Here is a 14,558-nt window from a genome sequence, read left to right as displayed (position 1 = left end):
CTATTATTATTTTTCCTAAATCTGATAATATTACCATCTAGCTGTGGAATTCAAAGAAGATATCTTAATGATTTTATGAAATTTATTCTATGACAGCTTAAGACTTGCTCTCCAAGTGTGCCTGATCCATTTCGGTGTGTATGTGCACTGGATTAGGGCGGCTCAGGACAGATTAGTTAATTATAGACACCTGCAGTCTAAGCGTGGCTTGTGTTGTCAGGTGTTGCGGCATGAGGCGGGCTTGTTGCTGAGAGGAGAAAAAGGCGGGGCTAGGTCCGGAGTTGCACGAACAAATGCTTTGCCATGTGCTCTGACTCCATCTCTTCTCCTAGCTCATGCTCTGAGAGCAGCTCCGTAATTGGAATCCTCACTCTGTCTTATAACCAGCAACTCTGCAAACTGCGCGGAAAATAGGCCAACTTCTTAGAACAGCTATGTAGCCTTTGAATAAAAATCTCCTTTGATTCTCGCCAGTGTGACGACTATCAAAGTTGTTAAAATGCTCCTCTGATATCATGCACATCTCTGTAATCATCTTTTCCACCTAAAGTCAATCACTCCAACACTTTTGTTCTATCTTTCTTTTTAATTTGTTAAAATAAAGGCTGGAGTCCTGCTACCAATGAGTGCATGTAACATGTTCATGTCACCCTGTTAGACCAAAAGACCTTTCAGCAAGAGAACAATCAGACTGGGGCCAATCAATGTCGAAGCTGTGTTAAACACACGAGCTTCTGCAGATACCTCAAATAAACGCATAACCTGCTGCTGCTGTTGCTATGCTAAGTTTGCTTGATTTAAACACGGTAGAATTAGAGAAACATTCAGTGTTATGTTATTGGATTATAACAGACATATATAGGGTTTAATTTACTTTGATTTACTTTTTCCTTCAACAAAGTCATACAATCATCTCAGTCTTGTTGTTTTTAAGCTGTGACTCCGACAGACGCTCCCTGCATGCTAAAACTGCCTTTAAAATTGACGAGAGACACAAAATCTTACTCAAACACGAGTGTTAATTTGTGTCTGATTAAATATTCCAAAATGAAAATAACACGAAAGCTGCAATCAGTTTTTCCGTTATGCTCTAATAAACCAGCGTTATTCTGCTAAATGACTTCTCCTTCAAGCTTTTTTGCTGACTAATTTGGAAGTTTTTGTTTACTCTAAACTTCTTGCTTAATATTAATTGAGAATTTGACATAAACCCTTCAATTAATTGAACAAATGTACTAATGAAGCATGCGATTAACATTCAAGCGAAATCATGTTACAAATAAATCAGTTTGCAACAAGCCATAAGGCAGTACTAATAAGCGGGCCACATTTGATTAGCCATTATTAAATGCAGCACCTGATATAAATACATAGCAGCATGAGCCATATGAAGCTGAAAATTTCAAGGGGAAAAGACGGTAGCAGCACTGCTTATGTAAAACGGCCATGCTTATGATTTTACCTAATCTCCACCAAAATGTACATTTACATTTAAAAAACTGGTTAATAGAGCTTGTGAAGTACTCCTATTATGAAAGGTGTCAGCCATGAAAAGCAGGCTTTGAATGATGAAATCTACAGTACTGTCATTATGAGTAAAATGGGTTGTACAGAATGGTATTTGTGCAGCCCCTGAATTTGAAAGTATTAATTATATACTCTCGAATAGACTTTGCATATTTGCATTGCCCCAAGGACTTATACATGCTACCTTTCTGTCTCAAATACAAAGTAAACAAAAACAAAAAAACCCGCAAAAATAGAAGGGACAAAATAAAGATGGCGACGAGGATTTCCACTCTCTGGCTAATCTTAGCAAGGTGACTCCACCCCTCCTGTCTGGGAGGCTTCTGTCAGACCTCCAGGTTAGTCACCTTTATGCACCTTCCTGCAGCTGAATGAACGGGCATCTGTGATTGTGGATGTACATCAATTGCTAAAGAGGAAGTCATTTGCAGAATTTTAAGCACTGAAGGTGCTTTTGTGTAAAGGGAGAAAAACATACTTTTGGGGGGCTTTGATTGGAGGATTTACCAATGCATGAGCCATGATTTTGTTAATTTTTTCACTGAAGTCAGTAGTTGTGTAGTGCCTCTCTACAAGTACAATTCCAACTTCAAGCAGCATACAAACCAACTGGTAAGCACAATTCGCAGGATGTAGTGATGTGGTGGTAGTTCATGAGATGAGTAACGGCAGTGAACGGTGTGTCTTCAAAATACTTTTTCATATGTTTTTTAGCAATTTTTGTGAAACTTTCCAAAGGATCATGCAACTTTATGCACAGGCTTGATGCATTATACAGTAAGTGCATTTAAGAAACAAAAGCTATAAGGACAATCTTTTGTCTGTTGTACAGCTACAGTAGACCTGCTGTCCTTGGTGATGTTTTAGTAGATAACGTTGTTTTTCATTGTTGCTGTTCTATTCTTCAGTTCGCTCTGAATCAACCTCACATTGAAGGGGTGTGTTTCTTTTAATGGTAAAAGCATAAAATTATTACCTAGCCTGCACTTTCCAGAAGACCTTTCACTTGTGAGGTCACTGTCCAACCCTGCTTACTCATTTTTCACATCCAATTATTTGTCCAGTGCTTTTGATTTTCTCCTTCTGCAGAAAAGAAGAAATTCGCTTTGAATACCAAACTATAAATTAAGTTAGCATTCACATGCATGCATAACAGTTTTAGGTAGGTAGTGGTGACACTTTGACTTTTCCTGGGAAGCCCTTGTCTGTTGCATAACTCAATCACTTGAATGCCTGAAGTGCTAAATTTATCCTCTTTAAAAGGCTTACATGTCATTAATGCCAGAGCACAGTGTATCAGACAGGCATGATTGACTTGGCAGTTGTTCTGTCCTTACCTTGCATGTTCCCTGCCCACTTACATGTCTTAGACAGAAGGGTTTTTTTAAATAATGAATCATCAAATATGCTATTGATTTAGCAGATATACATATATGACACATTACTGAAGCTTTGTCTTTCCTGTTACCCGTGAATTTTCATCTGCAGGATATTTAAAATACTTTAACTAGTAGGTGAAAAGGGATTTTTCTAGAGTTTATTGTTTTAAAACATCATTCCAGTTGTTCGTGTCATCAAGGTCATGGTTGCCCAAATGACACAGGCACGCGCTGTTGCATAACTGTGTACGTCTGTGCTCTACAGGATTTAAAGGCTGTACAGCTGAGAGTTGATCTTTAAGTCAAAGAGGCTTTACTCCAGACCACAGCAAACCTGAGATACTTGTTGCTTCAGAGGCATCAAAAGGTAGTAAAATAAAGAAGTACATAGTCAGATGGATGAGCTCATTATCTGAAATTAACACAAAGCACCATGTCCAAGAAAATATCCTCAAAACTAAAAATGAATCAGTGAAGCAAATATATACATTTTGTATTTTTATACAATAGCTGCAGAAAACTCCAGCACTTAGCTAGCCACTTGCTCTTTTCTAGACTTGCTGACCACTCAAACACCTTTAAACCTCAAGTCAAAGTTACTCATATATTTAAACAGAGCATTGCTCTCTGTTTAAATTAAATATAGAGGTAGTATTTTACCCAGAATAGCATCACCATTTAACTCAGTATGTATGTCTTCCAACTGTGAAAGGAAACTAGAATATTCCCACACAGCCACAGGGAGCACATTCATACTCCACATAGAAAAGCTCCCGGAGACAAGAGACTGATCAGCAGAGGCGAACCAAGAAACATGTCAGAAGCATAGAAGCATCAATCCATCCAGCCATCTGTTCTCTTAACAGCTAGTATTTCAGCATACTCTCTATGGACAAAAATACTGGGTCACCCTTGGGCTTAGTCCTTGAATTCAGGTGTTTTGAGTCTTCTTGCTACCATGTGATGAAACCAACCCTCTTGCCATGTTGTCTGCCCTTACAAATTTTATAAAAGCATGAGTCATTTTAAAGAGCTCACTGAATTTGAGTGAGTTACCATAAGAGGATGCTACCATTGCAAACAGTCAGTTTGTGAAATTTCTTCCCTGCCAGATACTCTCTGTTAACTGTGAGTGGTCTTACTGAAAAGCAGGAGAACACACAGAGTGCGGAGTTACATAGTGGACAGTGAAGTCGCCACAGCTCTGGTGACTCATTGAATGCAGACTAATAAAACCTCCTGTGGTTTTAGCATCAGCACAAAAACCGTGCATCAGGTGCTTTCTGGTATGCGTTTCCATGACTGAGCAACTCCTGTGGGTGTAGTGTGTCGGTGACCCAGTGCTTTTGTCCAGAAGTGTAATATCAATTACAAGCACAATTTCTTCCTTATTTTGCCAGCTTTTCCTCGCAGATTTTGAACCTGCAACACACTGGGTTGTATTCATGTTACTTCTTCTAACTGCAACTTCCTTTGGCTGTTGAAACTTGAGTGTATACAGTAGATGGGCATGAGCCCCCTCTACGGTGTCAATCAGTTGCAATGAGGAGCTACTGGATATGGGGGGACAGTGAGATTCATAGAGCCCATCATCATCTGTGCTGACCGTTACTGCATTAGCAGTAGTTGCTAGTACAGTGACAACAGCATTATCTTTAAGTGGCTTTCAACTAACCTGCCCAAGGACATTTCGTGCCTTCTCATCTATTCACACACTACTGTTTTTATATATTTTCAGTATGTGAGATTGCATTAACACGTGCGGACATCGCACTTGAGTGTTCCTGCATTTCAGCTATAATTACAATTTATCTGAGTGCAATCTAAACATTGATTATGTGTTCTCTTAGCTACAAATCAATGCAGTTTTGTTTACTAAGCACTTGTTCTGCTTTACACTAAAAACATAGTAGTGTGGCAGAGATGTCATGATGGGTCTCAATTATTATTATAACATCTTCCTTCTTTACCTGTTCCAGTGCCAACAAAATGCAGAAGCAAGTTGAGGTCAGGATGGATGAGAGCCATCTGGGACCAGGGGTAGACCCACCTGAGAATCCATGTGGAACCCTCTGTGATAAGATTATGAAGAACATGGTTCTCACTCTCACCATCCTTGGTAAGTTATTTATTTACATTCATTCCTCCACGATATGCTTTTATTCATGGTTACATTTACACTGTGCAGTTTTAGGCTGTCCAAGACCTTTAGCTTACAGATGTGAAAAAACACTGTAACTGTCCCTATTGGATACATGCTTCATGGGTGATTTTAAAACAGAGTGAGAGAAATTGTGTTCTAGATGAACGGCAGGTTTCCAAGTGCAGATGGAAAAGTGCAGGTGTTGTCAGCAGGAGGGCAACGATAGAAATCTGCAATGAGGATTGAGTTTCCAGCAGTTGTTATAGCCTGTGAAGTGACCCTATAAATAAATAAATAAATAAATAAATAAAAGCAAATAAAGCCTCACATCCTGTAAGGTATGATGCCAGGTTAATAAAATGTTATCAGATCTTTTTTTTTCCAGTCTGTTTTATTGGGCTCTTCTATGACAGGGAACTTATTAAAATACATATAGGTAGTGTAATCATCATGATGGTATTTACACAAACTTAGATTCATCTGGATCATCATGCAAGGTATGTAGCTCCCGTTAGCCACCACGCGGACAAGTTCTTGTTTACAGATGATTTATTCAATGTTCGGCGACAAGATCACTCAGCGTCGTCATCATCATCATCATCATCATCGTGAGAACTACCCAAAGAAAACAATTGCAATAAGCAACATGTTTACAATAACTCTTATCACAGTAAATCCAAACAATAAAGGTATAGACACATAAATGCCCTTTTATGGCACTTTCATTGAAACTGAAATTAACAGAGGCACCCTGAACACACCTCATTGCCTGCTGTAGCCAAACGGGAGAAAGTCCGTTCTTCGCGCGAGCCGCTACTCCTCTCAACGGTGAGTCCACAATTGGGTTTAATTTAACTTAACTTAACTTATGTGTTCTTTAAAACTTAAGTCCAGTTTAAAGCAGTAGGACGATGCAGCTGAACTCACAGAGCGCTATGCTTCTCTGCTCTAGTGTCACCACAAACTCAGTCCGTGCTGCACGTTACTTCTGCTACCACCAATTACAAAACAAAGTTCCACAATTAAAGGAAACTTACAAATATAAACACAAGAAAAACATTGGAACACTTCACTGTTAGTTACACTCCCACCAAATCACCTGTGATTTTCCCATAAAACGTAACATGTATGGATATAACAAGAAATCACATTTAACATTAATTGAACTTGTGGATTGGCAAAGTGGCTCTTCAATTAGCCTCCAGTAGAGTTACAGTCTTTTGAATAGGTCTCTCCAGATAGGTTGGTTTTGTGGTGCGCCTTCCTCTAGCATCTAGAGTTGAGTCACTGATCAACAACCTCACACTTCTCACCTTTCCATCCTGTCCCAGATAGACATCTATGATCCTTCCCATCTTCCATTGACTACGTGGAGCAGAATCATCCTTGAGAAGCACAATATCATTGACTTTCGCATTTCGTCTTGCTCTGTTCCATTTTTGTCTGCTCTGAAGATTCAACAGATATTCCCTTTTCCACCGTTCCCAGAAGCTGTTGGCTAAGAACTGTACTCTGCGCCATCGTTTTTGCAGGTACACATCTTCCTTGATAAACTTTCCAGGAGGTGGGGGAATGATGCTTGACTTCATTGTCAGAATGTGGTTAGGTGTCAAGGGTTCTGGACCAGATGGATTGTGCAAATGCTCTGATGTTAATGGCCTGCTATTCACAATTGCCATAACTTCGTAGAGGAAGGTTCTTAACGAACTGCTGTCGAGCCTTTTAACTGCTTGGTCGAGAACGGATGCCAGAACATTACGCACGGTGCGTATTTGGCGTTCCCAAACCCCACCTTTATGACTTGCAGATGGTGTGTTCATAACAAACTCACATCCAATTTTCTTGAGGTTCTCTCCATCCATCTCCTTCATGGCTTCAGCGAACTCGTGCCTTGCACCAATGAAATTGCTGCCTTGATCACATCGAATTTGCCTGACACTTCCACGCAATGCAATAAACGAACGCAAGGCATTGATGAATGCATCAGTTGTTAAGTCCTCAAGCATCTCAATATGTATGGCTCTTGAGCACATGCATGTGAGTAAAAGCCCATAACGCTTAAGCTCCTTTCTGCCATCCTTGACATAGATAGGCCCGAAGCAGTCCATCCCACAATATGTGAAGGGTGGAGACAACTCCGTGCGTTCTTGTGGGAGGTTCGCCATCCTTTGTCCTTCAGTGTTCCGTCTAAACTTCCTGCATTTTGTGCAGTTGTAAATATGAGAGGAGACTGCCTTACTGCATCCAAGAATCCAAACACCATTGGCTCGCAGCTCGTTAACAGTCATACCTCGACCTTGGTGCTGCACCTTTTCATGATGATGCTTGATGAGCAGTGTTGCCAAATGGCTTCCTTTAGGAAGGATAGCTGGGTGTTTCACATGGGGGTGAAGACTGGACATTGTTAAGCGCCCTCCAACCCTGAGTACACCCTGCTCATCAAGGAATGGGTTTAATTTGTGCAATTTATTTGCCTTGTCAATTGCCTTGATTTGCCCATTAAGCTTGAGACTCTTCATGGTTTCAGCAAGGTGTGTTGCTTGAACCAGTTTTATGAGAAAAACTTCTGCCTCCTTACGCTCCTGCAAAGTGGTGGGTTCACTAAACCTTGGTTTGTGGCCTTTAGCTGCCCTTGCTCTGCGTTTCAGTATGGCTACAGCTTGTACTGCTCTTGCCCAATCTGAAAACCTTTCAAGACGATCTAGCAGTGACCTCTCTTCCCTTGAGTGAATTTTGTGGACATGAGTCTTTCGTAACTCTGGGTCATCTTCTGATATTTCTCCCACTGTGAACACACTACTTGGGAGGTTTAGCTGCCACAGAAAATTTGGACCTCTAAACCAGTTAGATGCCTTGAGCTGTTCTGCTGTCTGTCCCCTAGAAGAGTGGTCAGCGGGGTTGTCTTCTGAAGCAATGTAGTTCCATTGGTCAGGATGTGTGCTCTGCTTGATACGTTGGACACGGTTTGCTACAAAAACATGAAATCTCCTTGCATCATTGTTGATGTAGCCAAGGACAACCCTTGAATCAGTCCAAAAGTATTCCTGCAGGCCTTCCATTTCAAGCTCTCTCTGGAGCATGTCACTTGTGCGCACTGCCACCACTGCTGCAGAGAGCTCAAGTCTTGGTATAGTTGTTACCTTTGAAGGAGCTACCCTTGCTTTCCCCATCACGAGGGAACAGTGCACTTCTCCCGATGCGCTTATTACTCTCAGGTATGAGCACTCTCCATAACCTGAGGCACTGGCATCTGAAAAATGATGCAGCTCGTATTTCACAACTTTGCCAAAGCTTCCTGGTAGGTAGCATCGTTGTACCTTTATGGTTGCTAGATCTTGCAGTCCTCTCAACCAGGATTCCCACTGGGGCAGCAGATGGTCTGGAAGAGGATCATCCCAACTAACTCTCTCGAGACACATTTGCTGGAGGATTTTCTTTCCTAAAAGGATGAAAGGTGCGACAAAGCCAAGCGGATCAAACACCGAGGCCACGGTGGACAATACCCCTCTTCTGCTCATGGGTTTTTCTTTCACCACCACTCTAAACTGGAAATCATCTGATGTGACACACCATTGTACACCAAGGGCTCTCTCCATGTGTTGTTCATGAAGAGCCATATCCAAGTTGTTGGCTCCTCCAGCACACTCTTCCTTTGGGATTGATGACAACACCTGCTTACTGTTGGAAATGAACTTATGCAACCTTAAGTTGCCAGTGTTGCAAAGCTCCCTTGCTTCATTCACTAGCTGGATTCCCTTTGCTTCGGTGGATACACTAGTCAAACCGTCATCAACATAAAAGTTTCTTTCTATGAAGCGGACGGATGCTTCGCTGAAATTCCCCCTTGCCATTGCAGCAAGATGTTTGAGGCCATAATTAGCACAGCCTGGAGACGAAGCAGCTCCAAACAAATGGACTCTCATGCGATAGACTGCTGGCTGTGCTTCTAAATCTCCATTCTCCCACCAGAGAAAGCGGAGGTAATCTTGGTCTTCTGCCCTCACGTGAAATTGGTGGAACATACGTTCTATGTCACACATGATTGCAACCTTTTCCTTGCGAAACCGACACAAGACACCAACAAGGGAATTTGTCAGCTCTGGACCAGTCAATAGATGATCATTTAAAGATGTCCCCTGAAACCGGGCTGAACAGTCAAAAACAATGCGGATTTTCCCAGGCTTTTGCGGGTGATAAACACCATGGTGTGGGATGTACCACACTGGGTGTTTGTGGAGATCAGCCTTGGGGATCTTCTCAGCATCTCCACGCGCTATGGTCTCTTCCATGAAGGTTTTGTAGTCCTGGTAATATCTGCTGTTTCTCCTTAATTTCCTTTCTAGGTGCTTAAGGCGATGGATAGCACACACCATATTGTCTGGCAAGCTCGGCCTTTCTCGTTTAAATGGAAGAGGCATCTCAATATGACCATCTTCTTTGTGTTTGATTCCTTGTTTCAATTTCGACAAAAACTGGAGGTCATCTTGAGAGAAGTGATTGTCCTCAGCAACTCTCTCATTAAAGTCACATTCAAGCGCTTTAATTATGTCAGATGAGATGACTTCCTTGATCTGTGTTCTGCATACATAGTGAACTTCCTGTTTGGGACTTGATGGAAGCTGAAGTTCCGGTGTCACTTGCCTTGTGATGACTTGATGACTCACTCCAATAGTGTCTCCACAGTCTACGTATGGGCTGCCATGTCCAATAATGCTCCATCCCAAGTCTGTTCTCTGTGCAAATGGTTGATTTTCTTCACCGCACACCACCTCTCTAGGAAGAAGTGCCTGAGAACAGTTGTAGCCAATTAGTAGACCAACATCACACCCTTGACGCGGAGCAATCCTATCTGCAATCTGCTCAAGATGGGGCCATGCCATTGCTGTCTCTGGTGTGGGTATGTGGTCTCTGTTCGCCGGAATGAACTTTCTTGTGTAGGTTGTAGGAAGAGTTATTTTCTTCTCTGAGTTGAATCCTCTAACTTGCAACCCAGAGATCCTTTGGCAAGCTACAACTTTGTTTGTAGAGGCCATAGTAGATAACTTTAGCTTGACCTGTTCCCCCTTTGCATTTAGAGAATCTGCTGCCTCCTCAAGAATGAAAGTTGTGTCACTTTGCGTATCAAGGAGAGCATACACAAGTGTTTCTCTGTCAGGCTCTTTCATCATTGAAACCCACACAGGAATGATTGTAGATGTCTGAATGTTGGTGTTGTCATGCTGAACTCTGTTGGATGTTGCTTCACTTATTGCTATAGCTTCTCTTTCTTCTAGCTGTTCATTGCTTTGTTCTCTGTGTCTAGCTTCCTGCCTTATTCCTTCAGTCTTTCGTGTCTTTTGTTCTCTTTGATCATCGTGTAAGCAAGTTGGATGCCTTTTCTGGCATGTACTGCAAGTGCTTCTGTACTTACAATCTCTCGAGTGATGTCCAGGCTTTAAGCAACCAAAGCATAGCTTATTATCTTGAACAAACCTGTGTCGTTCCAATATTGGTCGTTCCAAAAATTTTCTACATTTGTACAGACTGTGGCCTGGTCTTTCACAAAACAGACAACTGCTGGCAGCAATCTTCTCATCAGTGTTTGTTGTTAGAACTTTAGCTGCAGGAGTCTGGTTTCGTTGTGGCTTGACCTTTTCTCCATCGAACTGTTTCAAGGCATGGAGTGAAGTCACAGGATTGCATGCGATCCTGGCTTCCCTTATGAGAAACTGCACAAACTGGCTAAAGCTTGGAAATCTGCCAGTCTCCTCCTCTATCGTCAACACTTTCCTATTCCACCTTGATGTCAACCAATCGGGGAGCTTGGAGAGGATTTTTTGATTCTCATTGCAATCATTAAGAACCTCTAGACCTTTAATCTGGCTTTCTGCAGCTTCACAGCTCCGTAGAAAGTCCACAAATTCCTGAAGTTCCAGACTGTCCTTGGAGCCAATTCTGGGCCATGCACTGAGTTTGTCTCTGAAGGCTTTGGCAATAAGGAAGGAGTTTCCAAATCTCTCATCTAATACTTCCCATGCTGCCTTATAAGCAGCCTCAGTGCCTAACAGGAAATAGTTTTCAACAGCCTTCTTAGCTGGTCCACTAACGTACTTGCACAAATAGTAGATTTTCTCAGAGGCTGGTATGTTTTTTCTTTCGATTAAAGTTTGAAAGGCAGCCTTCCAGTTCTTATATTTTAGCGGGTCACCACTGAATGTTGTCGGCTCTGGCATAGGAAGACGACTGGCACTAATAGAATCTGCTAATAACATGGCAAGTGCTGCGATGCCACCATCATGCTGTGGATGTATAATAGCTTGTTGTGGTAAGTGTAACTCTGGTGAGTTATGTATGTGACTTGTGTGCTGAAATCGGTCCCCTTCCCTTTGGCTTTCAGTTTTACATCCATGCAGTAACTGCTTAATTTCTTCTTCTGAATCTTCATCTTGCTCTTGCTCATACACTTGCATGGTTGCCTTAGCCACCCTTAACTGTTTGAGTGCTTCCAATCGTTCCAGTTCCTTGCGTTTGTCTTCCAAAAGCTTTCGCCTGGCAGCATTTTCAACCTCAAGTTTTGCTTGTAACTGTGCTTCTTCTTCCTCCATTCTTAAACGTCGTCTGCAGGCTTCAGCTGTTTGTTCTGCAATCTGTCTTTTATCTTCAGCCTCCAGCTGCAGAAGCTCTGCTTGCTGACACTGTTGTTCATGAAGGATTTCCAGTGTTGCTTGGGCTGCAGCCATTTTAGCAGCAGCTTCTTGTCTGCTCATGGATGACGCACTGGAGGACTTAGAAGCGACTCTTGATGCAACGTGTGACTGTTTGTATTGACTGGAAACCTGTGAGTGCTTACTGACGCCATATGATTTCTCAGACATTAAAAAAGATTCATCTACATTAAACTGTGGTTTGACTGGTGCCTTTCCTCTCAAACGTCTTTGTGCAGTCTTAATAACAGTTCTTGTTACCTCCTCGCAAGTATCAATTCTGCGGCGTGCATTGTTATCAGGAATGTCCACCTGACGCCAGTTTTCATATGCTGTGTTTAGTTCGCTGGAAGCAGTATTAATGTTGTTTATTATTGCTTGCAGCTCTTCATCTGAACAATTGTCAGAAATTGAATGGTTAGCATCCTTTGCTAGAACCTTCCACTTTTCGTACTTGATCTTAAAACTTTGCTCCAACTCCTTAATCCTTTGGTTTAACATTCCTCTTCCCTTTTCAGTTAAGGTTCTTGACCTCTGGCTTTTACGAGGTGGGTTTTGAATTTTTTGTTGCGCACACTTACTTGTTGGTGGATGAACATCTGATGTTACTCGAACTTCTTGTGGACCATCTGTATTTTGCAGAGGAGAACTGCACAGTGGAGGGTTTTGCTGAGGCCTGGTCACAGTCTCTGCCTCAGGATTGTCACTCAGTTTAGAGAGATTTGTGACTGACATGTTAGGCTAAGTAAAGGAGTCTGATAACATAAAATAACACTGCTTATAGCTTGTAACAAACTTGGTTACTTCCTTTGAATAAAACCTTGCATAAAATCCAGGACTGCTTTAGTAGCTTATTCTTATAACCCTTAAACACATGTCTGAAATCACTAACAACCCTTAAAGACACATATTTTTCAAACTCATGATCAATTGTAAACTTGAACCTTCTTGCTTGCAGCTACAATGAAGCCACTTCAGGACACCCTTATTAACACTTTAAAGCATCCAAACTTGCAAATGGTCTTCAGGTTAATTTTCTGCAGCACACTTGAGAAGATCAATATGTCCTTTCTTTGAATTGTTAGGATGAGCAAACCCGTTCTTGGCTTCTGGCAGGAGCTTGGGGACCCTTGTAGACACGCTAGAGATGACTTATGTTCCTTTCTTTCTCGCCCACTCACAAGGAGCAGATGAGTTCTCACTGTAGCTCCCGTTAGCCACCACGCGGACAAGTTCTTGTTTACAGATGATTTATTCAATGTTCGGCGACAAGATCACTCAGCGTCGTCATCATCATCATCATCATCATCGTGAGAACTACCCAAAGAAAACAATTGCAATAAGCAACATGTTTACAATAACTCTTATCACAGTAAATCCAAACAATAAAGGTATAGACACATAAATGCCCTTTTATGGCACTTTCATTGAAACTGAAATTAACAGAGGCACCCTGAACACACCTCATTGCCTGCTGTAGCCAAACGGGAGAAAGTCCGTTCTTCGCGCGAGCCGCTACTCCTCTCAACGGTGAGTCCACAATTGGGTTTAATTTAACTTAACTTAACTTATGTGTTCTTTAAAACTTAAGTCCAGTTTAAAGCAGTAGGACGATGCAGCTGAACTCACAGAGCGCTATGCTTCTCTGCTCTAGTGTCACCACAAACTCAGTCCGTGCTGCACGTTACTTCCGCTACCACCAATTACAAAACAAAGTTCCACAATTAAAGGAAACTTACAAATATAAACACAAGAAAAACATTGGAACACTTCACTGTTAGTTACAAGGTATGTCGACATACCAATCCATCACTGTGTGTCAACTGCCAAACGCTGCCCAGAGAGTACAGAAGGAACTTCTTCCTTCCATTTTTCTTATGAGACCAATGTTTTGGTGCGTGATGGAAGAATATTAAAAAAAAAAAGCTATAGGATATTTCGACTGTCATAGCCATCACTGTTCTCCTCATGCTGCAAAAGCTTTGTGTTGTGTAAATGGAACTATCGTAAACTGTACTGTGCACTTTTTGAGAACAATCTGTAAAGGAAATTTTAGGCAAAAAGAAAATATTGAAAAACAACTAAACAAACAAGAGACGCCGCAAGCACGGTGCCATGTTAACGTCATTCACAGATATTTTCTGATTAGAAGTCCCCATTAAAGTACACAGAGTCTATTGACCTTCTTAGTACAAAATCCAACTAAACAAATCAATACCTTTCCTATTAAATAAATAAATACAATTCTATTCAATGGAACCTCCTGTTGTTGATCCCACATCTGATCAGCTGTTAGAGCAGATAAGAGGCAGGTGTTTCTCATCGTGTGCCCCGAGGTTACGCAGTCAGGGGAGAATGGCAACACCTGGCTCCGACCAGTGAAGCAGCTGCAGTTGACCTTTACTGCATTTCTAGAAGAAAATCACCTTTGGGGAAAAAGAGGGAAAAAAATCCCCTCCACTCAATGTAAAAAAAGCAGCCAATATTTTTTTCCCTTTTTAATTCTTGCTCTATCAGTGCTCTCACTGTGTGCTCCTGAGTGCCATTTAAATGCATAAATGTTCACAGCTTCTTTCTTGATGTTAAACTAGCAGGCAGCCATGACAGCCTAGGTTGTATTGCATTTAGACTGCCGTGCAAAACGCTAAAGTAGGAACTAACTTTGAAACGTAATTTCAGTGTATAAGAAGAATAGTTTACAAGCTTCAGTAACTTTTATGTCATCCTTTGGAGCTTTTTCCCTGCAAACTTTTTACAGATGTACGGTAATTGGAAAAATATTTAGACTGAAGTCAAGGTGATAACATTTTTGGTGTCATTACTTTA

At 41.5% G+C, this 14,558-nt stretch overlaps 2 protein-coding genes across 4 annotated transcripts in view; one reads left to right on the top strand and one right to left on the bottom strand.

Moving 5' to 3' along the window:
* Window positions 1-14,558, top strand: part of LOC147339390 (excitatory amino acid transporter 2-like) — a 34,056-nt gene that overhangs the window by 5,469 nt on the left and 14,029 nt on the right. The window contains exons 1-2 of one of the 2 annotated variants that reach the window (XM_086294229.1): window positions 1,870-2,139; window positions 4,886-5,025. In XM_086294229.1, the coding sequence (XP_086150355.1) occupies window positions 4,896-5,025 (130 nt within the window). In that variant the 5' untranslated portion in view covers window positions 1,870-2,139; window positions 4,886-4,895. Of the gene's footprint in view, window positions 1-1,869; window positions 2,140-4,885; window positions 5,026-14,558 lie in introns of those variants that run through there. The other variant, XM_086294221.1, reaches the window with a different exon arrangement.
* On the bottom strand, window positions 5,491-14,002 carry LOC147339391 (uncharacterized). Of its 2 annotated transcripts, none has more exons than XR_015129243.1 (2): window positions 5,811-14,002; window positions 5,491-5,664 (listed from the first exon to the last, which is right to left on the bottom strand). XR_015129243.1 is itself a non-coding variant. In XM_086294209.1 (2 exons), exon 2 carries the CDS (start codon window positions 12,465-12,467, stop codon window positions 6,240-6,242), a length of 6,228 nt encoding a protein of 2,075 aa, XP_086150335.1. In that variant the 5' UTR covers window positions 12,468-13,049; window positions 13,196-14,002; the 3' UTR covers window positions 5,491-6,239. The 2 variants fall into 2 exon arrangements, 1 of the variants encoding a protein (XP_086150335.1); XM_086294209.1 differs by having other exon boundaries at window positions 5,491-13,049; window positions 13,196-14,002.

This window comes from Aulonocara sp. 'chitande type north' Nkhata Bay, linkage group LG1, assembly GCF_057382095.1.
Source record: "Aulonocara sp. 'chitande type north' Nkhata Bay isolate Kocher_YH1m ecotype deep benthic linkage group LG1, A_spYH_male_GT1.1, whole genome shotgun sequence".
NCBI lineage: Eukaryota > Metazoa > Chordata > Actinopteri > Cichliformes > Cichlidae > Aulonocara > Aulonocara sp. 'chitande type north' Nkhata Bay.
The sequence above is the reverse complement of the archived record's forward strand: the minus strand, read 5'-3'. Positions and strand labels throughout refer to the sequence as shown.

Excerpts from the sequence above, each read along its gene's own strand:
- LOC147339391 (XM_086294209.1), bottom strand. The coding sequence starts at position 12,467 with ATGTCAGTCACAAATCTCTCTAAACTGAGTGACAATCCTGAGGCAGAG.